Source organism: Oncorhynchus tshawytscha, linkage group LG16 (genome assembly GCF_018296145.1).
Source record: "Oncorhynchus tshawytscha isolate Ot180627B linkage group LG16, Otsh_v2.0, whole genome shotgun sequence".
Classification (NCBI taxonomy): Eukaryota; Metazoa; Chordata; class Actinopteri; order Salmoniformes; family Salmonidae; genus Oncorhynchus; species Oncorhynchus tshawytscha.
The window spans coordinates 62,292,292-62,318,436 of record NC_056444.1 but is presented as its reverse complement, the minus strand read 5'-3'; the positions used below and the strand labels follow the sequence as shown (position 1 = coordinate 62,318,436).

General features: G+C 42.8%; 1 protein-coding gene across 1 annotated transcript; it reads left to right on the top strand.

Annotated features, from left to right (window-relative positions):
- The first annotated feature begins 11,017 nt into the window (after nt 1-11,017).
- Nucleotides 11,018-24,546, top strand: LOC112232578 (ATPase family AAA domain-containing protein 3-like). Its single transcript, XM_024399645.2, has 16 exons — nt 11,018-11,336; nt 12,188-12,264; nt 12,752-12,853; nt 13,062-13,121; nt 13,260-13,329; nt 13,767-13,932; nt 14,200-14,269; nt 14,406-14,561; nt 16,992-17,048; nt 17,223-17,348; nt 17,611-17,735; nt 22,388-22,439; nt 22,528-22,598; nt 22,756-22,923; nt 23,098-23,206; nt 23,288-24,546. Exons 1-16 carry the CDS (start codon nt 11,150-11,152, stop codon nt 24,380-24,382), a joined length of 2,691 nt encoding a protein of 896 aa, XP_024255413.1. The 5' UTR covers nt 11,018-11,149; the 3' UTR covers nt 24,383-24,546.
- Nucleotides 24,547-26,145: the final 1,599 nt, after the last annotated feature.

The window sequence follows — 26,145 nt, the reverse complement described above, 5'->3', positions numbered from 1 at the left end:
TTCCCTGTATAGCACCTTTAGTAAATCCGCTTTCTCTGTGAGAGCTTCCCATGTCTGGAATACACTGCCATCAGACACACATAACTGCCCCACATATCACACTTTCACAAAATGCATGAAGACATGGCTAAAGGTCAATCAGATTTGTGAACATAACCCCAAGCTGTGTATTGCCGCTTTCCATATTGTCTGTAGCTTGTGAGGTGTGGAAACACTTTGTTGCTTTTATGAATTTTGTCTTGCTGCTTTTTGTTCTATGTTGCTTTGTCTGTATGCAATGTCTTGCTTGTCCTATGTTTCTCTGTCTGTATGCTATGTCTTGCTTGTCCTATGTTGCTCTGCACGTGCTCACTGCTCAATGATTGTCTATATGGTAATTGTTTTTAATAACCTGCCCAGGGACTGAGGTTGAAAATTAGCCGGCTGGCTAAAACCGGCACTTTTACTGAAACGTTGATTAATGTGCACTGTCCCTGTAAAAAATAAAATAAACTCAAATAAACTCAAACTTCAATCATTTAGAGTTATTACTAGTTGAATTGTGAAATGTGAAATGAAAATAAAATAAGAGGTAAATAAAAGTAGCCTGAAGTGCACCAAATTAGAAACATAACAGAGAGGGATTGGTGATGACTACTTCTGAGCTGCATGAGTTGTATAAAATCCACTGTGCTGAACTCTACATTAGCCTAATTACTGTCTTATTACAGATGCAGTGTATTCAGATAGTGAGTGTACCTTGGGCCAGGTCTTAATCCAGATCATGGTACGACATCCAGGGCTTAATTTGAACCAGATCCGGCACATCTCAGATTTCACTTTGTTTGTTCCGGCACCTATTTGCCCGCACCGGTACCTCTCGCGGCATGATTTATTAATTGTTTCACCGTTCGCACTGTAGACATTCTAATAAAAGAGATCAGCTTTAAATCAAGTTGCCTCCTCGTTATTTCTCCCACCCCCCAGAAAGACAATCATGTAAAAGCACTGTGTAATCATCCTATCCTGCCACACTGATTCCAGACCTGCTTTCTTATTTGTACATAGAGGTTATGGGGAGGGCCGGTGGGGTAAGTAACTGATCTTGACACAGGTCTTGGTAGTGGTGGTCAGCTGGTGAAGAGGTCCTTACCTAATCACGTTACGTAGCCTAGGCTAGTCGTCTCCCTAATGAATTTGAATCGTGGGAAAGACAAATAAAAAAAGGATAAGAAGAGGCAGTCGAGTTTGATTACATTTTTCAAGTCCACAAATCCAGAGAAAGACTGAATCCAACCCAGAACGAGCCAGATAACTGTCAGTGCCGGAGGAGAGGAGTGAGGGGCAAACTGTTCCTGATGGCGATGCCGTCGTAGCAGCGCTGCTAATCCCACCAGTTCAGCATCACCACCGGCACCTCCACTAGCGAGTCAGACTCAGTGGGAGGGAGACTGGGAGCAGTGCATCTACCGACAAAGTGGTGGATTTGCAATTCAAGGACAATCAAACATATAACCCATGGCTTTTCATGCAGAATTAAAAATTGGACTGGACAACATGCAAAAAGGTATGGCGTTTGGGTCCACGACTGGATGGATTAAACTAGCCAAAGAGTAGGTGGGATGTACAGTAAATTAACATCCTATGCCTCAGACGTAAACAAACAAAGAGCCCTTCAAAAAAAGTGTTTTGTACATGCCCGAACCAAGGTGCATTTGGTGCCAGTAAGCCTTGTAGACAAGGCTAGAGAGGACACCCAGGTTATATTTAACAATTAAAAATAGACACGACAGACAGTCTTCAGAACATCCTAGAAATGAGGATAAACATCACAGCCTCGCTCATGGCTTTGAGCAAGAAATGGACTCTCAGGAGTTAAGTGGACTTGACATGGTTATGGGAGGTTTTGAAAACTAAGGTAGGACATTTTTGGCAACAGCGTTAGAGAGAAAAGGGGTCCTTCGACAGTCTGTCCTCATTGCCTGACTCAATCATCCAACAATAGGCCTGTTGAGGAGGGAAACACATTCATTAGATTTACTTCATACACCAAGATCATACAATGCTTGTCTCTGGGATGAGGTTTTCAGACAAACTCATTACCTGAGTCTACGGCAGGCACAGAGAATGCACTCAGACCAACCTGGGAGAGGAGGATCATTAGAGATCAGAGTCCTTGTGGTCTTACCACTTTGTATATTTGAAAGAACTTTATAGTGTAAGTTGAAACTCCAGAAAGCTATGGCAAAGTGTGGTTCACATGTATTAAAAAATATATATATCCTTCACAAGGGTGATACAAGGTCTTAATGTAGCAAAGTAATTGGTTCTGACTAGGCCACTTGATCCCCAAAAAATAGTGCTTGGGCCCTTTCTGATTGTCACGATCGTTATAAGGAGTGGACCAAGATGCAGCGTGGTATGTTTCCATCCTTTATTTTGGAATAGAAAACTTTAAAGAATAAAACAAACAAATTAAACGTGACTCTAATATAATGCTCACAGGCATTATACATAGACAAGATCCACAAAGCACAATGGGAAAATGGCTACCTAAGTATGATCCCCAATCAGAGACAACGATAAACAGCTGCCTCTGATTGGGAACCATACTAGGCCAACATAGAAATATAATTCACCTAGATAACCCACCTTAAATCACACCCCGACCTAACCAACATAGAGAATAAAAGCTCTTTATGGTCAGGGCGTGACAGTACCCCCCCCCCCTCCCAAGGTGCGAGTCCATCCGCGCAAAACCTGACTCAATAGGGGAGGGTCCGGGTGGGCATCTACCGTCGGGGGCGGCTCCGGTGCGGGGCGAAGTACCCACTCCGCTCGTGGACACGTCATCGGAGGTACCGGACCGTGGCTCGTCGCCGGAAGAACCGGACCGTGGGTCATCGCCAGAGGAACCGGACCGTGAATCATCGCCGGATGCTCCGAACCGTGGATGGTCGCCGGGGACTCCGGGCCATAGATCATCGCCGGGGACTCCGGACTGGGAACCCTCGCAGGAGGCTCCGGACTGAGAACCCCCGCTGAAGGCTCCGGACCGCAAACCGTCGCTGGTGGCTCCGGACCGCTGACCGTCGCTGGAGGCTCCGGACCGCAAACCGTTGCTGGTGGCTCCGGACCGCCGACCGTCGCTGGAGGCTCCGGACCGCCGATTGTCGCCAATCGGCGGTCCGGAGCCTCCAGCTCTTTTCTTTTGAACTATTATTTTGATAAACACCTTTGAAACTGAGCTAATCCTACTCTGTCTGATCTGTGTAAATGTTCTGACCCAAACCCCTGGTCTGCCACACCAAGTAGACTAAAATAGGGGGGCACTGGTACCGAGTCAGTGTGCAGGTTAGTTGAGGTAATTTGTACATGTAGTTGGGGGTGATGTGACTATGCATAGATAATAAACAGTGAGTAGCAGCAGTGTACAAAAGGGGGGGCCTTGTAAATTGTCCGGTGGCGATTGTTTTGTTGTTCAGCAGTCTTATGGCTTGGAGGTAGAAGCTGTTGAGGAGCCTTTTGGTCCTAGACTTTGCGCTCCAGTACCGCTTGCTGTACGGTAGCAGAGATAACAGTCTACAACTTGGGTGATTGGAGTCTCTGACAATTTTATGGGCTTTCATCTGACACAGCCTATTGTATAGGTCCTGGATGGCAGGGAGCTTGGCCCCAGTGATGTACTGGGCCGTTCTGTAGTGCCTTATGGTCAGATGCTGAGCAGTTGCCATACCAGGCGTTGATGCAACCAGTCAGGATCATCAAAATCAAATCAAATCAAATGTATTTATGTAGCCCTTCGTACATCAGCTGATATCTCAAAGTGCTGTACAGAAACCCAGCCTAAAACCCCAAACAGCAAGCAATGCAGGTGTAGAAGCACGGTGGCTAGGAAAAACTCCCTAGAAAGGCCAAAACCTAGGAAGAAACCTAGAGAGGAACCAGGCTATGTGGGGTGGCCAGTCCTCTTCTGGCTGTGCCGGGTGGAGATTATAACAGAACATGGCCAAGATGTTCAAATGTTCATAAATAACCAACATGGTCCAATAATAATAAGGCAGAACAGTTGAAACAAGAGCAGCAGCATGGCCAGGTGGACTGGCGACAGCAAGGAGTCATCATGTCAGGTAGTCCTGAGGCATGGTCCTAGGGCTCAGGTCCTACAAGACAAAGAAATAGAAAGAGAGAATTAGAGAGAGCACACTTAAATTCACACAGGACACCGAATAGGACAGAAGAAGTACTCCAGATATAACAAACTGACCCTAGCCCCCCGACACATAAACTACTGCAGCATAAATACTGGAGGCTGAGACAGGAGGGGTCAGGAGACACTGTGGCCCCATCCGAGGACACCCCCGGACAGGGCCAAACAGGAAGGATATAACCCCACCCACTTTGCCAAAGCACAGCCCCCACACCACTAGAGGGATATCTTCAACCACCAACTTACCATCCTGAGACAAGGCTGAGTATAGCCCACAAAGATCTCCGCCACGGCACAACCCAAGGGTGGGGCGCCAACCCAGACAGGATGATCACATCAGTGACTCAACCCATTCAGGTGACGCACCCCTCCCAGGGACGGTATGAGAGAGCCCCAGTAAGCCAGTGACTCAGCCCCTGTAATAGGGTTAGAGGCAGAGAATCCCAGTGGAAAGAGGGGAACCGGCCAGGCAGAGACAGCAAGGGCGGTTCGTTGCTCCAGAGCCTTTCAGTTCACCTTCCCACTCCTGGGCCAGACTACACTCAATCATATGACCCACTGAAGAGATGAGTCTTCAGTAAATACTTAAAGGTTGAGACCGAGTTTGCGTCTCTGACATGGGTAGGCAGACCGTTCCATAAAAATGGAGCTCTATAGGAGAAAGCCCTGCCTCCAGCTGTTTGTTTAGAAATTCTAGGGACAATTAGGAGGCCTGCGTCTTGTGACCGTAGCGTACGTGTAGGTATGTACGGCAGGACCAAATCAGAGAGATAGGTAGGAGCAAGCCCATGTAATGCTTTGTAGGTTAGCAGTAAAACCTTTAAATCAGCCCTTGCTTTGACAGGAAGCCAGTGTAGGGAGGCTAGCACTGGAGTAATATGATCACATTTTTTGGTTCTAGTCAGGAGTCTAGCAGCCGTATTTAGCACTAACTAAAGTTTATTTAGTGCTTTATCCGGGTAGCCGGAAAGTAGAGCATTGCAGTAGTCTAACCTAGAAGTGAAAAAAGCATGGATTAATTTTTCTGCATCATTTTTGGACAGAAAGTTTCTGATTTTTGCAATGTTACGTAGATGGAAAAAAGCTGTCCTTGAAACGGATGCTCTCGATGGTAGAACCTTTTGAGGATTTGGTGACCCATGCCAAATCTTTTCAGTCTCCTGAGGGGGAAAAGGATTTGTTGTGCCCTCTTCATGGCTATCTTGGTATATTTGGACCATGATAGTTCGTTGGTGATGTGCACACCAAGGAACTTGAAATGCTCGACCCGCTCCACTACAGCCCCGTCAATGGTAATGGGGGCCTGTTCGGCCCTCCTTTTCCTGTAGTCCACGATCAGCTCACATTGAGGGAGAGGTTGTTGTCCTGCCAGTTCTCTGACCTCCTCCCTATAGGCCGTCTCATCATTGTCAGGGTGATCAGGCCTACCACTGTTGTGGCGTCAGCAAACTTAATGAGGGTGTTGGAGTCGTGTTTGGCCATGGAGTCGTGTTTGGCCAAGCAGTCGTGGGTGAACAGGGAATACTGGAGGGTACTAAGTACACACCCCTGAGGGGCCCCTGTGTTGAGGATCAGCGTGGCAGACGTGTTGTTTCCTACTTTTACCACCTGGGGGCGGCCCGTCAGGAAGTCCAGAATCCAGTTTCAAAGGGAGGTGTTTAGTCCCAGAGTCCTTAGCTTGGTGATGAGCTTCCTGGGCACTGTGGTGTTGAACACTGAGCTGTAGTCAATTAACAGCATTCCCACATAGGTGTTCCTTTTGTCCAGGTGCGAAAGGGCAGTGTGGAGTGCGATTGAGATTGCGTCAGATCTGTGGGGCGGTATGCAAATTGGAGTGGGTCTAGGGTGTCCGGGAGGATGCTGTTGATGTGAGCCATGATCAGCCTTTCAAAACACTTCATGGCTACCGACGTGAGTGCCACGGGGCGGTAATAATTTATGCAGGTTACCTTCACTTCCTTGGGCACAGGGACTATGTTGGTCTGCTTGAAACATCTAAGTATTACAGATTCGGTCAGGGAGAGGTTGAAAAAGTCTGTGAAGACACTGGTCCGCACATGTCCTGGTAATCCATCTGGCCCAGCGGCTTTGTGAATGTTGAACTGTTTAAAGGATTTGTTCACATCGGCTAGCGAGAGCGTTATCACAGTCATCCAGAACAGCTTGTGCTCTCGTGCATGCTTCAGTGTTGCTTGCCTCGAAGCGAGCATAAAAGGCATTTAGTTCGTCTGGTAGGCTCGTGTCACTGGGCAGCTCGCGTCTGGTTTTCCCTTTGTAGTCTGTAATGGTTTTCAAGCCCTGCCACATCTGACGAGCATCAGAGACGGTGTAGTAGGATTCAATCTTAATCATGTATTGACGCTTTGCTTGTTTGATGGTTCGTCTGAGGGCATAGCGGGATTTCTTATAAGCGTCCGGATTAGTCTCCCGCTCCTTGAAAGCGGCAGCTCTAGCCTTTAGCTCGATGCGGATGTTGTCTGTAGTCCATGGCTTCTGGTTGGGATATGTATGTATAGTCACTGTGGGAACGACGTCGTCGATGCGCTTATTGATGAAGCCGATGACTGAGGTGATGTACTCCTCAATGCCATTGGATGAATCCCGGAACATATTCCAGTCTGTGCTCGCAAATGGTTTGTGTGTTTTTTTTCCCCTTAGATGAACTGTCTAATAAGCCAAATATGATTACTATTTGAATCCATGCCATAAACCATACATACATTCATATAACCTATTGACAACTAGTAAAAACACATTGCATGGCCAGGCAGGCAGGGGGTATACCCATTCATAGGCCCTTTTTCATTCTCTTTTTTCTTAATGTTCTTCTTCTTCTTAAAAAAAAAACACTCTCCCTAACTTGCCACCATTGGCCAAGTGTTCAGTAATGCCACGATATTACAGCCCATACAGGTGCAAACACGAATACAGCGCGATGCTGGGTTCCAGCCCATATAACTTTTTGCTGTACACCTCAGGCATGACCTCAGATTATGTCAAAATCAGGAGGAGCCTACTGAAAGCTATGTATTATGTCAGAGCCTAATTGCTTATACAGGGTTCGGTTATAGAAGGACATTAGCATAGTTAGTAGGATAGCCATGGGAAGTTGGGGTGCTGAGTGTGCTGCAGCGTCCCCTGAATAATCAGAATTTAAAAATAATATATTTCTTCACAAATGTAGTGCACTGGGCCTTTACTTGTCCTGTATTAGCGGACCGATATAGATGTCTGAAGCACAGGCAAAACAAAAAAAAGTAAGCTTTGCTGCTGTGTCAAAAAAGGTAGTTGTATACTTAAGAACAGAATCTTGAATGATTCAATAGGTAGAATTGTAAGACTTGTTGCCCCGTCCTTTTCTCTGTGATCGTCATTCTAATGGAATCCAGAAAGAACACGCTTCTTCATGCATAAGAACAGTCCTTAGCCATGGTATATTGGCCATATACCACATCCCCTCGGGCCTACAGCGGAATAAATGTAGTTGTATTACAATGGTGTAATACAGTTGCTACTGTTGAATTAAAACCATCTGACCATCTCCCTGCATGGATATTCTGTGCCCACCCCATGTCTAACAATTTGTCAATAAAGATTACTTAAAGGATACTCATTACACTCTGGCTGGTCTGGAGAGGTTTGGTAGGCTTTCATTGTAAATAAGAATTTGTTCTTGAAACTTCTTATGGCTTCAGGGGCAGTATTGATTAGCTTGGATGAAAGGTGCCCAGAGTAAACGGCCTGCTCCTCAGTCCCAGTTGCTAATATATGCATATTATTATTAGTATTGGATAGAAAACACTCTGAAGTTTCTAAAATTGTTTGATGATGTCTGTGAGTATAACAGAACTCATATGGCATCCAAACAGGAAGTGGGAAATCTGAGGTTGGTCGATTTTCAACCCAGTCCCTATTGAATACACAGTGGGATATGGATAAAGTTTCACTTCCTAGGGCTTCCACTAGATGTCAACCGTCTTTAGAAACACAGCTTCTACTGTGTTGTGGAGCCGGATGGGAGCTCTTTGAGTCAGTGGTCTGGCAGAGAGCCAGGTCCTGGTCACGCGCATTTCACATGATAGCGACCTGCGTTCCATGGCTTCTCTACAGACAGGAATTCTCCGGTTGGAACTTTATTGAAGATTTATGATAACAATATCCTAAAGATTGATTCTATACTTAGTTTGACAAGGTTCTTCGATCTGTAATATAACTTTTTGAAGTTTTCGTCCGATGTTCAGATGGACCTGCACGAGCGTTTGGATTTGTGTACTAAACGCGCTAACAAAAGTAGCTACTTGGACATAAATAATGGACATTATCGAACAAATCAAGCATTTATTGTGGAACTAGGATTCCTGGGAGTGCATTCTGATGAAGATCGTCAAAGGTAAGGGAATATTTATAATGTGATTTCTGATTTCTTTTGACTCCAACATGGCGGATAATTGTATTTATTTTCTGAGCGCCGTCTCAGATTATTGCATGGTTTGCTTTTTCCGTAAAGTGTTTTTGAAATCTGACACAGCGGTTGCATTAAGGAGAGGTATATCTATATTTCCATGTCTAACAATTGTATATATCCATATTTATAATTAGTATTTCTGTAAAATGATGTGGCTCTGCAATATCACCGGATGTTTTTGGAACTAGTGAATGTAACGCGCCCAATGTATACTGAGATTTTTTTTTATAAATATGAACTTTATCAAACAAAACATACATGTATTGTGTAACATGAAGTCCTATGAGTGTCATCTGATGAAGATCATCAAAGGTTAGTGATTAATTTTATCTCTATTTGTGCTTTTTGTGACTCCTCTCTTTGGCTGGAAAAATGGCAGAATTTTTCTGTGAGTTGGTGGGGACCTAACATAATCGTTTGTGGCGCTTTCGCTGTAAAGCCTATTTGAAATCGGACACTGTGGTGGGATTAACAACAAGATTACCTTTAAAACGGTATGAAATACATGTATGTTTGAGGAATTTTAATTATGAGATTTCTGTTGTTTTGAATTTGGTGCCCTGCACTTTCACTGGCTGTTGTCATATCGATCCCATTAACGAGATTGCAGCCCTAAGAAGTTTTAACTGACTTCCCTAGTTAAATAAAGGTTAAATAAATAAAAATAAAAAGTAGCCCGAACCACACACAAGATGGTGTTCTCCGTTTTGCTCTACCAATCCCACAACACGTACATGTCGGTTGTGTTGCTTTAGGATGCCCACAGGCCTCACAAGATTCGTCTGACGGTCCTTTGGTACCAGTTTAAAAAATGAATGGAAGTATATATGGAGACTGTTCAGGGCCAAAATAAGGGGTTAAATACATGTAAAAAAAAATATTTATAAAAAAATATATGTTTCCTGATCTTTCTTATATCTCTCAGATATAGGACAAACACTTCAGAACAAACCTCCTGTTCCATGTAATGAATCTGTTATTCAATGCGTTCGTATGGGCCAATAGCAGTAAGGCCAAAAATAATGGTTTAATATTTAATATATTGATACTTCAAAGGGTCTTAAAATTCAAAATCAAATAACAAAATGAACCTAGGTAGGACCTTAAAACAATTTCATATAGCTTTGTAGAATTAGACAGGGTTAGATTGTTATGGGTTAAACATTGTGTGCATCCATAGATACCAACCATTAATCTGTGTGATTAAAGGGGGCTGAGTTAGAACGGTGTTTGTAAGACAAGGGCCGACACCAAAGGGCCCGGGGCTGGGTCTTTTGACAGAAACGTCAGCAGTGTCTGAATGGTTTGAGCAACAAACCTATCTATGAAAAGCTGAGACTCTCGTGAACCCGCACATATAAAATGTTTTGCTCTATGACGCTCACAAGTTACACAAGACTCGCTGGAAGGTAAAGGGGTTATAGAATATCATAGGAAATCCCAGGACATTGTGTATATAATGCAGTAATAAGCTCACATAGTTGCTGTCGCAAGCTCCACACAGTTGTCACTGACTAGTTGGATATTTGTTTCCCAGTGAGTAAAAGTGTTTTGTACTTACATCATTCATATAAATTCATTTTCACCAGGTTTTTGCTTTGGTGGACCTTATTAATTCTATTGAAATTTGTCAATAAAATGTATGAATGCAACTGTTTATGTCAAAGTGTTTTGTGTTCTATTTGTAGCCCTGTTTGTTCTGAAAATAAAATGGTAAAACACTTCATTGCGAGTCAAAATCTAAGGGCTGGACATGCAGATCGATGAAAGTCAGATCAATGAAAAACAGATTTTTGTTGGGGTCTTGGGTTGGATTTGTAGAATCAGGTGTGTTACTGCTTGGCTGGAGCACCAGTGACTGTTTTGCAAGGTGGATGATAAAATGTACATCTATCCAATGCATAATATGTTTTTGACTGTTATGCCAATTGCCTACTATCTAGCTCACACACTGGAAAGTGTATGCAAGGCTTAATTTCTCTGATAAAAGTTTAGAAATTAGTCTAGAAATTTGAGGAATGGGTGGCTTTCATGCACCTGGCAATGTCCTTGTATGGTGTCGTCTACCATTTATATTTTTCTTTCAATGGTACTTGATGTTTTTATGTAATGCAATGTTGTTTAACATAGGTAGTGTGTTCTATTATGCTTCCTGATTTTTTGGGGCATAATTTTGAAGTTGTCCCTAATCTATTCAAAATGTGATGTGCGCAATGGACACTCAGGCAGTCCAGGTCATTTGGAATATAGCTAACCGCAGCATCCGATGCTGTCGAGCAGGAGAGAACCTCGTCAGTGTAGTAACCAATAAGGATGCAGTATTTTATATATAGTCCTGCCCACCACACGTCGCGCTTGCGTGGAAGAGTCTACCCGACACACATGGAGCTATAGTGGTGTTTAGGGTCCTGTGTATAATAGTGACAGTAGAATAAACTGGACCCTTCAGTCCACTGCAGCACGGGGAGTTAGAAGACGAATCCATTTGAGTAATCATGTCGTGGCTTTTCGGCTGGGGAAGGGGGTCCAGCAAACCCCCGACAGATGAAGCAGAGACCCCTGAAGGAGAAGGGGGATCTTCTGATAAATCGTTCGGAGAGAAGCCCAAGGACAAATGGAGTAACTTCGACCCGACCGGGCTTGAACGAGCAGCAAAATCTGCGAGGGAACTTGACAGATCACGTTCGTACAATAGTTATCACATTGTCATGTCATTTGTTAAAGCTTCTTGTTCTTGTCGGAAGTTACCTTTTTGTTTTGTGTGAGTTCAGTATCGTATGCAACTGTACGATATCGTTGCAGAATATGAGCAATTAACCGTTCTGACAACTGCAACAAAGTATCAATTGAACATGAATCAACTATAGAAAGTATGTAATGAACTGGACTCGACTGTATCAACAAAGACTGTCTGCAACAGGCTTTGGTGGGCGTGACAGTGATCGAAAGAACAAAGTGTTCTTCATGGGGATGTTTTCTAACCTGCCACTTGTTCTAGATAACATTCCCGTTCGATGTTTGCAAGATAGCATGTGGCCTGCATAGACGTATGACCTGCTGTTGCATATATGGGGTTATAAATTTAAGCAGTAAGGCACGAGGGAGTGTGGTATATGGCCAATATACCACGGCAACGGGCTGTTTTTTGCCTGGACACAGCCCTTAGCCGTGGTATGTTGGCCATATACCACCAACCCCCAAGGTGCCTTGTAGCTGTTAGAAACTGGTTACCAACGTAATTAGATAAGTAAAAATACATGTTTTCTTATACCTGTGGAATATGGTCTGATCTACCACGTCTGTCAGCCAATCAGCATTCAGGGATCGAACCACCCAGTTTATAATTAACCATGAACGTCACTTTGGCGCATGCTTATGTATGCCATGACAGTGAAAGTGGTATTATTTGTGAATTAATGGCAATTAATGTTAAATAATTGATCCTGTTCCCCAAATGAACATCTAAACTCATAGTATCAAGTGACCAATTGACATTGAAGTGTCTTAATTTTGTTTCCACCTCAACTCTATAGGCCATGCGAAAGAGGCGCTTGATCTGGCTCGCATGCAGGAGCAATCGGTACAGCTGGAGCATCAGAGTAAAGTGAAGGTGGGACACTTTCAAATGTCTGGTTATTAGGTTTACCCATTGAAATGTTGGGAGCATAAAAAGTGTGCAATTTTCTGATTTAAAAAAAAAACAGTTTACCTAGTCTACTGCTACAAACATTTATGGGTGTGCATTAGCTCATGCTTTTTACTTTTAGTTTTCAAGTGCCAGCCTTCTTCTATTTAGCTGCAGCATTTGTTTTTGTAGAAGAAATCAAGTGTTATCCACTATTGCCTTATGATCTTCCCTGTCCTAGACATTCCGGTACTGTCACCTACATTTCAAAACGGGAACACATGGGTACTCATTTCTATATATTCATCCACTTTCTCTCAATCCTCCCTTGACTTTTCTCTTTGGGTCCATATACTTGGCATCTTTGATGCTCGGAATAATGAGATTAGGATTTAAGTATAACAGTTCTCTGTCCTTCAAACTTACTACCTATTCCTCTCTGAAAACATGCTTTAATCCCATTCACTAACAGGAATATGAAGCAGCCTTGGAGCAGCTGAAGGGGGAACAGATCCGTCTCCAGGCCGAGGAAAAGCGGAAAACACTGACAGAGGAGACCAAGCAAAATCAAGCGGTATGGGAGTGGTTGAGAGTTGCTGACAAGTAGTCCTTGACTACATTCCGCTGATGTAATTTACCAGTCAAGTGTAAATAAATCTAGTGTTGCGCTAAGTATGTTGTTATGGGAATAATGTACATTATTTGTCTTTATTGTATTGCATCCTTAATGTTGGCTCATGCTTCAAATGGTGCAAAGGTGTTTTCTGTCTTGTTTCCTCTAGAGGGCACAGTATCAAGACAAACTTGCCAGACAGAGATATGATGATCAAGTCAGGCAGCAGGTAAGCTCTCTGTTCTGATTTCTGTTGAATCTCAGCCATAGCTATAGAGAAACCCGATTGGGACCCATGCTGATAGAAAAAGGACAAGAATGAGAAATATGGCTAAGTGTATGTTCAGCATGTGTTTTGTATTTGCAGCAAGCCCTCAATGAGGAGAACTTGCGCAAGCAAGAGGAATCAGTAACAAAGCAGGAGGCTATGCGAAAAGGTGCAGCAAAATTCCCCATGTCATTATGACACACAGGAGAAGGTTTACTAAGCATTTGCACCTGTTCTTCATCAAGGAAAATGAAACGTGAAGAATAGTGAACTGAGACCGTTTCATGTTTTTGTCATTGTTTACAGCAGAGGTAGGCAACTCTGTTCCTGGAGTGCCGCAGGTACTGCCAGATTTTGTTCCGTCTAGGCATCACACCTGACCAACTGAGCTAATTGATCAGTTCAACCAAGCTGGCCTTCCGGGTCAGTAAATCAAAAAGATGAAGTGCCTGCGGTTGTCTACACCTGGTTTAGAGTATATCTGTAGTTCTCTTCTGACAGAAAATGGTGCAAATGCTTTGTAAATCAGTCCCACAGTATGTTTACTAATAGCAGACTCAGTCAAAAACATATTTGAACTTACTTTAGTTCCACTCTCTTACCTAGCCACTATTGAACATGAAATGGCTTTGCGGCACAAGAACGAATTGCTTCGTGTAGAGGCAGAGTCTGCAGCTCGTGCCAAGGTAGAGCGGGAGAATGCGGACCTCATCCGTGAACAGATCCGCCTTAAAGCAGCCGAACACAGGCAGACGGTCCTAGAGTCCATCAGGTGAGATGGGAAGGGTCAAAATGGTTCTACACTCTACAGCAGTGTCCCATTATTGGGTCGAGCCCAATGGCGGGTTGCACTTGCAGTTACTTTTTAGAGGGTCACAGCTTTATACATTCCAATTCTTATCACATCTCATATTATGTAATACATTTAATTTGATCAGCCAGTATTCTGTTATGTTTGGATAAGAACCCAGGAATGCTGTGAATGTTTGGTAGTCATAATGGGAGCAGTCACTGTAATAATTATGTTTGTTTCTCTCAGGACTGCAGGAGCAGTCTTTGGGGAAGGGTTCCATGCCTTTGTGTCCGACTGGGATAAACTCACTGCCACGGTAAAAAGTCTCCCCCTTACTACCAATCTTCTATCACACTTTCACCCTACAAGCTGCGATATATCTTGAATTTCACATTGTGGTTGCTTACCATATCTGAGTCATTGACACACACTGTTTGGTCAATGCCCTGCAGGTGGCTGGGTTCACACTGCTGGCAGTGGGGGTGTATTCAGCGCGGAACGCCACCGGGGTGATTGGGCGCTACATAGAGGCTCGTCTGGGAAAGCCTTCGCTGGTTCGAGAGACCTCCAGAATCACTGTTGCCGAGGCCATCAAACACCCTGTTAAGGTATCTAAAGAGATAAAATAGTTCCCTTTCAGGACATAACAAATTGATATGGGATATTTGTTGTCCCTGCTCTTTGAAGTGCACTGAACAAAAATATAAACACAACATGCAACAATTTCAAGGATTTTACAGAGTTACAGTTCATATTAGGAAATCAGTCAATTGACCCTGATCTTTGGATTTCACATGACTGGGAATACAGATATACTTCTGTTGGTCACGTACCTTAACTAAAAAGGTAGGAGCGTGGATCAGAGAACCAGTCCATATCTGGTGTGACCACCATTTGCCTCATGTAGCACGACACATCTCCTTCACATAGAGTTGATCAGGCTGTTGACGGTGGGCTGTGCAATGTTGTCCCACTCTTTTAATGGCTGTGCAAAGTTGTGGGATATTGGCGGGAACTGGAACATGCTGTTGTACACGTCGATCCAGAGCATACCAAACATGGTCAATGGGTGACATGTCTGGTGAGTATGCAGGCCAAGGAAGACCTGGGACATTTTCAGCTTCCAGGAATTGTGTACAGATCCTTGTGACATGGGGCTGTGCATGATCTTCCTGAAACAGGAGGTGATGGCGACGAATGAATGGCACGACAATGGGCTTCAGGATCTTGTCACAGTATCTCTGAGCATTCAAATTGCCATCAATAAAATGCAATTGTGTTCGTTGTCTGTAGCTTATGCCTGCTCATACCATAACCCCACTGCCACCATGGGGGGCACTCTGTTCACAATGTTGACATCAGCAAACCGCTCGCATACACAATGCTATACACGTTGTCAAGACCCTGTTGAGGACAATGGGGACGCAGATGAGTTTCAATGAGACGGTTTCTGATAGTTTGTACAGAGATTCTTCTGTCTTCTGTTGTGCGGACCTACTGACAAATTCTCTAAAATGACGTTGGAGGCGGTTTATGGTAGATAAATTAAAATAAAATAATCTGGCAACAGCTCTGGTTGAGACATTTGTGGCATAGTGTTGTGTGAGAGAACTGCACATTTTAGAGTGGCCTTTTATTGTCCCCAGCACAAGGTGCACCTGTGTAATGATCATGCTGTTTAATCAGCTTCTTGATATGCCACAACTGTCAGGTGGATGGATTATCTTGGCAAAGGACAAATGCTCACTAACAGGGATGTAAACAAATGTGCTCAAAATTTGAGAGAATAAGCTTTTTGTGTATATGGAGCTCATGAGACCAACACTTTACATGTTGCGTTTATATTTCTGTTCAGTGTAGTTAAAATGATGCCCATTATACAGTGAATTCGGAAAATATTCAGACCCCTTGACTTTTTCTACATTTTGTTATGTTACAGCCTTATTCTAAAATGGATTAAATTACTTTTTTCCCTCGTCAATCTACACATGATACACCATAATAACAAAGCGAAAACAGGTTTTTAGAATTTTGGGCAAAATGTATTAAAAGTACAACAGAAACACCATATTTACATAAGTATTCAACCCCTTTGCTATGAGACTCGAAATTGGGCGCATCCTGTTTCCATTGGTCATCCTTGAGATGTATCTACAATTGGATTTGTGTCCACTTGTTGTAAAGTCAATTGATTGGACATGATTTGGAAAGACACACACCTGTCTATATAAGGTCCCACAGTTGACAGTGCATGTCGGAGCAAAAACCAAGCCATGAGGTCGAAGGAATTGTCCGTAGAGCTCATAGACTGTATTGTGTCTCGGCACAGATCTGGGGAAGTGTACCAAAACATTTCTGCAGCATTGAAGGTCCCCAAGAACACGGTGGCCTCCATCATTCTTAAATGGAAAAAGTTTGGAACCAGTAAGAATCTTCATAGAGTTGGCCGCCCGGCCAAACTGAGCAATTAGGGGAGAACCCAATGGTCACTCTGACAGAGCTCCAGAGTTTATCTGTGGAGATGGGAGAACGTTCCAGAAGGACAACCATCTCTGCAGCACTCCACCAATCCGGCCTTTATGGTAGAGTGGCCAAATTGAAGCCACTCCTCAGTAAAAGGCACATGACAGCCCACTTGGAGATTGCCAAAAGGCACCTAAAGGACTCTGACCATGAGAAACAAGATTCTCTGGTCTGATGAAACCAAGATCAAACTCTTTGGCCTGAATGCCAAGCGTCCTGTCTGGAGGAAACCTGGCACCCCCTACGGTGAAGCATGGTGGTGGAAGCATCATGCTGTCGGGACATTTTTCAGCGGCAGGGACTGGGAAGCTGGTCAGGATCGAGGGAATGATCAACGGAGCAAAGCACAGAGAGATCTTTGATGAAAACCTGCTCCAGAGCGCTCAGGACCTCCGACTTGGGAATTCAACCTACAGAATGCACTTTAGGTTGAATATCATATTAACTGTATTATAATACATGTATGAAGTGTTTAACTGTATGTATGTGAACTCTGAACTCTTTTCTCTCTTCAGACAACGAAGCGTCTGAGAAGTAGACCACAGGATGCTCTGGAGGGAGTAGTTCTTAGTGTAAGTACACAGTGTACATTCAGTATTGTTTCTTACACAGCATGGAATAATTCTTTACATTACAATAAAAGCAGATATCCCTACACACTGACGTCACTGCTAAAGTTAGTTGACCTCCCTTAAGTTGACATTTCTCCTGCCCTCTCTCTCTTCCCTCCCCTCTCTGTTGTGTAGCCATCCCTGGAGGAGCGTGTGCGGGACATTGCCATTGCGACTCGTAACACTCGACAGAATAAGGGGCTCTATAGAAACATCCTTATGTATGGACCCCCTGGGACTGGCAAGACCCTCTTTGCCAAGGTATTACATGGCATGCACTATACATGTTAGTATAGTTTAACATGTACTTTACTAGAATAAGGAAAACATTTCAACATTTTTCAAAATTGTATTGGTTAGGTGCAGGGTGGCAAAACTGGAAAATAATGTTTTGCTATTAACTTTACACCGGTGTGTATAGTACAGTCGTCACGAGCTGTCCATTGTCAACAGGGTCGCACTTAGCCAATAGTTGCTGCATCCACTATTTTACTGAATGATGGTCTGTTACGTTGCCCTGCAGAAACTGGCCCTCCATTCTGGGATGGATTACGCCATCATGACAGGTGGAGATGTAGCCCCTATGGGCCGTGACGGCGTGACGGCCATGCACAAGGTCTTTGACTGGGCCAGTACAAGCCAGCGCGGGTAGGACATTCATTCACTGTGTTGTGTTAAATGTCCAAAATTAAATGTACAGATCCTCTATGGCACAAATCTTATGGGTGTTTATGTAAAATCAGAGCCATACACTACCTGTCAAAAGTTTTTAGAGCACCTACTCATTCAAGGGTTTTTCTTTAATTTTACTATTTTCTACATTGTATAATAGTAGTGAAGACATCAAAACTATAAACAAACAAATATAGTGGCAAGCAAAAGTATGTGAACCCTTTGGAGTTACCTGGATTTCTGCATAAATTGGTCATAAAATTTGTCAAAGTCAAAACATCTAAGTCATAACAATAGACAAACACAGTCTGCTTAAACTAATAACACAAACAATTATACGTTTTTATGTATTTATTGAACACACCGTGTAAACATTCACAGTGCAGGGTGGGAAAAGTATGTGAACCCTTGGATTTAATAACTGGTTGACCCTCCTTTTGGCGTTTTCTGTAGTTGTGGATCAGACCTGCACAACGGTCAGAAGGAATTTTGGACCCTCCCTCTTTACAAAACAGTTTCAGTACAGCAATATTCTTGGAATGTCTGGTGTGAACTGCTCTCTTGAGGTCATGCAACAGCATCTCATTCGGGTTGAGGTCAGGACCACTTCAAAAGGTACACTTCAAAAGGCGTATTTTCTTCTGTGGAAGCCTTCTGTTGTTGATTTACTTCTGTGTTTTGGGTCATTGTCTTGTTGCATCACCGAACTTCTAGGTGATGTCCTGTTGAGCTTCAAATGGCCTTACATTCTCCTGCAAAATGTCTTGATAAACTTGGGAAATCAGACTGATAGCAAGCTGTCCAGGCTCTGATGCTCCCTCCACCATGCTTTACAGTTGGGATGAGGTTTTGATGTTGGTGTGCTGTCTTTTTTTACTCCACACAGTGTTGTGTGTTCCTTCCAAACAACTCAACTGTAGTTTCATCTGTCCGCAGAATATTTTGCCAGTAGCGCTGTGGAATATCCAGGTGCTCCTTTGTGAACTTCAGACGTGCAGCAATGCTTTTTTAGGACAGAGGTGGCTTCTACCGTGGTGTCCTCCCATGAACACCATTCTTGTTTAGTGTTTTCCATATCGTAGACTTGTCAACAGAGATGCTAGCATGTTCCAGAGATTTCTGTAAGTCTTTAGCTAACCTCAATGAGCATTCTGCGCTGTGCTCTTGCAGTCATCTTTACAGTACGGCCACTCCTAGATAGAGTAGCAACAGTACTGAACTTTCTCCATTTATAGACAATTTGTCTTACCGTGGACTGATGGACATTAAGTCTTGTAGGGATAATTTTGTAACCCTTTTCAGCTTTATGCAAGTCAAGAATTCTCTTTTTTTGTTTGAGGCATGGTTCACATCAAGCAATGCTTCTTGTGAATAGCAAGCTCATATTTTGTGAGTGTTTTTGATAGGGCAGGGCAGCTCTAACCAACATCTCCAATCTCGTCTCATTGATTGGACTTCAGGTTAGCTGACTCATGACTCCAATTATCTTTTGGATTAGCCTAGGGCTTCACATGCTTTTTCCAAAATACACTGTGAATGTTTAAATGATGTATTCAGTATAGACGAAAAATACAATAATTTGTTTGTTATTAGTTTAAGCACACTGTTTGTGTATTGTTGTGACTTAGATGAAGATCATGTAAAATGTTATGGCCAATTTATGCAGAAATCCAGGTAATTCCAAAGGGTTCACATACTTTTTCTTGCCACTGTATGGAATCATGTAGTAACCAAAAAAGTGTTAAACAAATAGAAATATATTTTAGATTCTTCAAATTGCCACCCTTTTCCTTGATGACAGCTTTGCACACTCTTGGCATTCTCTCAACCAGCTTCACCTGGAATGCTTTTCCAACAGTCTTGAAGGAGTTCCCACATATGCTGAGCACATGTTGGCTGCTTTTTCTTCAATTTGCGGTCCAACTCATCCCAAACCATCTCAATTTGGTTGACTTCAGGAACTTGTGGAGGCCAGGTCATCTGATGCAGCACTCCATCACTCTCCTTCTTGGTCAAATAACCCTTACACAGCCTGGAGCTCTGTTTGGTCATTGTCCTGTTGAAAAACAAATGATCATCCCACTAAGCCCAAACCAGATGGGAAGGCGTATCGCTGCAGAATGCTGTGGTAGCTATGCTGATGGTGTGCCTTGAATTCTAAGTAAATCACAGACCTTGTCACCAGCAAAGCACCTCCACATCATAACACCTCCTCCATGCTTTACTGTGGGAAATACATGCAGAGATCATCCGTTCACCCACACCGCATCTCACAAAGACACGGCGGTTGGAACCAAAAATCTCTAATTCGCGCTCCAGACCAAAGGACACATTTCCACCGGTCTAATTATCATTGCTTGTGTTTCTTGGCCCAAGTAAGTCTCTTCTTATTGGTGTCCTTTAGTAGTGGTTTCTTTGCAGCAATTCGACCATGAAGGCCTGATTTCACGCAGTCTCATCTGAACAGCTGATGTTGAGATGTGTCTGTTACTTGAACTTTATGAAGCATTTATTTGGCCTGTAATTTCTGAGGCTGGTGACTAGGAATGTATCCTCTCCAGCAGGGGTAACTCTGGGTCTTCCATTCCTGTGGCAGTCCTCATGGGGGCCAGATTCATCATAGGGCTTGATGGCTTTGCAACTGCGCTTGAAAAAACTTTCAGTTTTTGAAAATTTCCGTATTGACTGACTTTCATGTCTTAAAGTAATGATGGACTGTCATTTCTCTTTGCCTATTTGAGCTGTTCTTGCCATAATATGGTCTTGGTCTTTTACCAAATAGGGCTATCTTCTGTATACCCCCCTACCTTGTCACAACACAACTGATTGGCTCAAATGCATTAAGAAGGAAAGAGATTCCACAAATTAACTTTTAAGAAGGCACACCTGTTAATTGAAATGCATTCCAGGTGACCTCCTCATGAAGCTGGTTGGGAGAATGCCAAGAGTGTGCAAAGCTGTTATGAAAGCAAAGGTTGGCTGTTTGAAGAATCTCAAATATAAAATATATTTGGATTTGTTTAACACTTTTATTGTTACAAATTATTCTACGAGTCCATAGTTTTGTTGTCTTCACTATTATTCTACAATGTATAAATAAATAAAAACCCTTGAATGAGTAGGTGTTCACCGGTAGTGTGTATATAAAGATCATCTGCAGTTGAAGTCGGAAGTTTACATACACCTAAGCCAAATACATTTAAACTCAGTTTTTCACAATTCCTGACATTTAATCCTAGTTAAAATTCTCTGTCTTAGGTCAGTAAGGATCACCACATTATTCTAAGAATGTGAAATATCAAAATAACAGTAGAGAGAATTATTTACTTCAGTTTTTCTTTATTTCATCACATTCCCAGTGGGTCAGAAGTTTACATACTCAATTAGTATTTGGTAACATTGCCTTTAAATTGTTGAACTTGGGTAAAACGTTTCAGGTAGCCTTCCACAAGCTTCCCACAATAAGTTGGGTGAATTTTGACCCATTCCTCCTAACAGAGATGGTGTAACCGAGTCAGGTTTTTAGGCCTCCTTGCTCGCACATGCTTTTTCAGTTCTGCCCACACATTTTCTATAGGATTGATGGCAGGGCTTTGTTATGGCCACGCCAGTACCTTGACTTTGTTGTCCTTAAGCCATTTTGCCAGAACTTTGGAAGTATGCTTGGGGTCAATGTCCATTTGGAAGACCCATTTGCAACCAAGCTTTAACTTCCTGAATGATGTCTTGAGATGTTGCTTCAATATATCCACATAGTTGTACTTCATCATGATGCCATCTATTTTGTGAAGTGCACCAGTCCCTCCTGCAGCAAAGCACCCCCACAACATGGTGCTGCCACCCCCGTGCTTCACGGTTGGGATGGTGTTCTTCAGCTTGCAAGCATCCCCCTTTTTCCTCCAAACATAACGATGGTCATTATGGCCAAACAGTTCTATTTTTGTTTCATCAGACTAGAGGACATTTATGGTGTTTATACTTGCGTACTATTGTTTGTACAGATGAACGTGGTACCTTCAGGCGTATGGAAATTGCTCCCAAGGACGAACCAGACTTGTGGTGGTCTACAATTTTTTTTCTGAGGTCTTTGGCTGATTTCTTTTGATTTTTCCCATGATGTCAAGCAAAGAGGCCCTGAGTTTGAAGGTAGGCCTTGAAATACATCCACAGGTACACCTCCAAATGGCAAAGGCTAATTGACATAATTTATCAGAAGCTTCTAAAGCCATGACATAATTTCCTGAAATGTTCCAAGCTGTTTAAAGGCACAGTCAACTTAGTGAATGTAAACTTCTGACCCACTGGAATTGTGATACAGTGAATAATAAGTAAAATAATCTGTCTGTAAACAGTTAATGGATAAATTACTTGTGTCATGCACAAAGTAGATGTCCTAACCGACTTGCCAAAACCTTAGTTTGTTAACAAGAAATTTGTGGAGTGGTTGAAAAACAAGTTTTAATGACTCCAACCTAAGTGTATGTAAACTTCCGACTTCAACTGTATCTATGTGCGTGTCAGATTCAAATAACCATTGTGGGTCAATAGTAAAAATAAAAATACCAAATTTCTAATAAAGCCATTAGATTTGCTAATCTCTTTCTCTTCATTTGCCTCAACTTCTGTAGCCTCCTGCTTTTTGTAGATGAAGCAGATGCATTCCTACGCAAGAGATCCACAGTGAGTCCAGTAACAGAACTAAGCGCATGTTCTGTTTTCAAGAGTCAACATGTCGGCTATTTTGATCACATCAATGACTTTGTTGCAGGAGACAATCAGTGAGGACCTCAGATCCACCCTTAACGCATTCCTTTATCGCACTGGAGAGCAGAGCAACAAGTTGGTACCAACCTAAATAAAAAACTATGTTCATTTTAAGTGATTTTACACTGGCTAGTTACCATAGTAATTTTTTTTCCTATGTATATTATTTGAGTTTTGAGAAAGAGCATGAAAAGGTTGACTTGACTAAAAAGATCATGGTCTCTCTCCCCAGGTTTATGCTAGTGTTGGCCAGTAACCAGCCTGAGCAGTTTGACTGGGCCATCAACGACCGTATTGATGAGATTGTAAACTTTGCCTTGCCTGGGCTGGAGGAGAGGGAGAGACTGGTGCGCCTGTACTTTGACAGATTTGTACTGGAGCCTGCCACATTAGGGAGACAGTGAGTACACCATTCTCCACTTGTACTACAACGCCACTATCTATGTGGCATAATGATTTGGGTAATCTCTACAATCAATATTCATTAGATGTATTTTTCAACTAATGACTGCTCTGATGAAACAATAGTGTGTTGAGTTGAAGGTTTATTTCACTAACATATATCCCCCTGCAGGAGAATGAAGTTGGCCCAGTTTGACTATGGCCAGAAGTGTTCGAACATTGCAATTCGTGCAGAGGGCATGTCGGGCCGTGAGATCTCTAAACTGGGTGTGGCCTGGCAGGTTAGTACATGTGACCTGTCCAGTTAGTTGTCTTTAGATAACGGGACACAGGATAACATTCAGTCCCTGTTTTCTCATCAGGCTGCTGCATACTCCTCAGAAGACGGCGTCTTGACAGAAGCTATGATCGATGCACGTGTTGACGACGCTGTCCATCAGCATGCGCAAAAAATGGACTGGCTCCACATGGAAAGGGGCGTGGAAAGTGCAGGTAAGCACGGGGCGGTGGTGCCAAAGGAGGCGGCAGCAGCGAGTGTAATAGGATTCACACTGGTGCAAGAGGCTGTACCACAGGCCCTGGATTCAGTCCCCACCATCCAAGTGGTGCTCCCTGTCATGGAGGCCATCATCTCGAACGCTCAGGCCGCAGCGGAAGCTGAGCCAGTGAAGGTTAACGAGGCAGCTGCCATTATTGAGGAGGCAGTTACCCTAGTTAACGAGGCAGAGGGTGTTACCCCCATTGTCACTGAGACTGTTGCAGCATTTCCAGCACTCAAGGAGGCAGAAGTGGTGGAGGATCCTGTGGAAACTGCTACTGCTATACCATTGGTGCAGGAGGTAGAAATAATCAAGGATGTGCCCGAAAAGGCTACAGCATCTCTTGTTCCAGAGACTGTAGCAGTGCCTAAGGTAAAGGTCTATGTGACAGCAGAGGTGTCTGTACCCAAGGACACAGAGGTACTTGTAGACACAGACCCTATCATTAAAGAAGAACCAGCTCCAACTAAAACCACCCAAGAGTTGGATGCTGCAGAAGCAGTCAAGTATTCAGAAGCCATTGTAGTAGAGTCGAAGGCCACAGCAGTTCCTGTTGCCCAGGAGACAGAGGCCGCGGCCACCCCCGTTGTCGTGGGGGCTGCGGCCACCCCCGTTGTCGCGGAGGCCTCTGATTCTGAAACTAAGACCACAGCAACCTCTGTTGCCCAGGAAACTGAGACCCCTGTAACCAAGGAGACAGAGGCCACAGTAACCCCTGTAGCCCAGAACACAGAGGCCACTACAGCAAAGGTTGACACAGAAACTGCAGCTGAGGTCCCTGCAACGGTTGTGGCCAAGGAATCTGAGGCGACTGAATCTACAGTTGCCAAGGAAGCAGTGGACCCTGAAATCCCTGTCACCCCCGAGGCAGATGCTAGTAAAGTTAAAACACCTCAAGCAAAGGACCAGGAAGGTTGACGACTTAACCAAACCAAAAGACCCTCCTAAAAAATGTGAATAAATGGTGATGCTACTGAAACACTTTGGTAGGGAGCAAGTAGGTTAAATATTTTGAAGCAAAAATATGTACTGTACTGAATAATGGGTATTTTGTCGTGATTAAACGGCTATTGATCATTCTATCTCAATGGTGTCTTATTACACTTATCTATTGAACTATTTGTTTTTGTTTTTCAAAATTGCATGCCTTTATTTTTCAATTAAAGCACTTTGAAATTGTAATGAAAAGCGGTATAAAAGTTTCATAAATTATACTTTCAGTTTAAGTTGGATTTGCAAGTTCTTAAGTATATGGGAAATGTAATGGTTACAGGGGTGACCGGTTGTCTGGAAGATTGGAAACAATAAGAAAATGGCAACAGATAAGACTTTAGGCCTGTATACATCTCATTAGCAAATGAACTAGGTTGGTTGAGCACCATGTTACATCAATCCCTCTTAACATGTCTGAGAAAATATTTTTCCCTTACATGTGAGGCGCAAAGGCTCACAAAGCAACATCCAGGTATTTTAGTATTTGCAAGTGCAAAATCAAAAAAGAAAAGGAACAGGTGCCCATAAGGTAATAATATATAACCACACAGCATGGTCTCATAGACTAGATGTAACATAGTAAATCTGGGACACTCAGATTAGTATATGTTACATTTGGTATGGTTACTTAAGGCAAAAACTAAAATAGGCTGGTTGGTCGGTGTGAATGTGTGGGTGTATAATGTGAATGCCTAGTGCATTGGAATCTCATCACGGACAACTTTAGCATTTTTGCAACTTTTCAACTACTTATTACATATTAGCTACTTTGCAACTGCTTAGCATATTAGCTAACCTTAACCCTTTTAGTTGAACCTAACTCCTAACCTTAACCCCTAGCCTAGCTAACGTTAGCAACATATACGTTTTGAAAATGTGTAGCATATTGTACATTTAGCAAATTCTTAACATGTAATACGAATTGTTATTCGGGAACATATCATACAAAATGAGTGATGGATATCCACAAATTAATACATAACATGTGAAACATAACATCATACTAAATGGAGTGTCTCGGATTTACATACAGAATAATACAAAATGCTCTGAGACCAGGTTGAACCACAGAGGAAATAAAAGCTACAGATTGAACCTCTACTTGCAAAGTTTTTACATTCATCAACATCGAACTGATTTTGTAGATCATGGTGTCCCGAATATCTGCATATAAAATATAGGATGAGAGGATTGACCACTGACTGATTTCAAATGTAATTCATATACAAATTTCAATGCGTAATTATACAAACCACAAACATGTGTAACAGTTAGTCTGTAACAATGTGTAACTACACTGTAATTACTGTACCTGCCTATGTAAGCACAACGTTTAAATACCTAGATATTAAGAATGCTTATGGGAAAGTGGTGTTGATCATTTAGCAAAATGGACAAATGTCACACTATCCCTTTAATCTTATTTTTAAAAGTCCCAGACATACCAGAAGTAGCCTCTCTGAGGTTAATTGGTGTTCATGAAATCACATTTTCTTTTCTTGATTAATTAAACCACAATTAGGTTTACTGCATGTGGGTGGCATATACTAAAATATTCAATTGAATTGAACAGTTGATTTACATTCCATATTTCTTGTTTAAAAACATAACCGCTCACAAGTACAACCTCTAGGAATATTTTTTTTCTCCATACATACACTGTTCAATGGTATGGTTACCAATGTTGA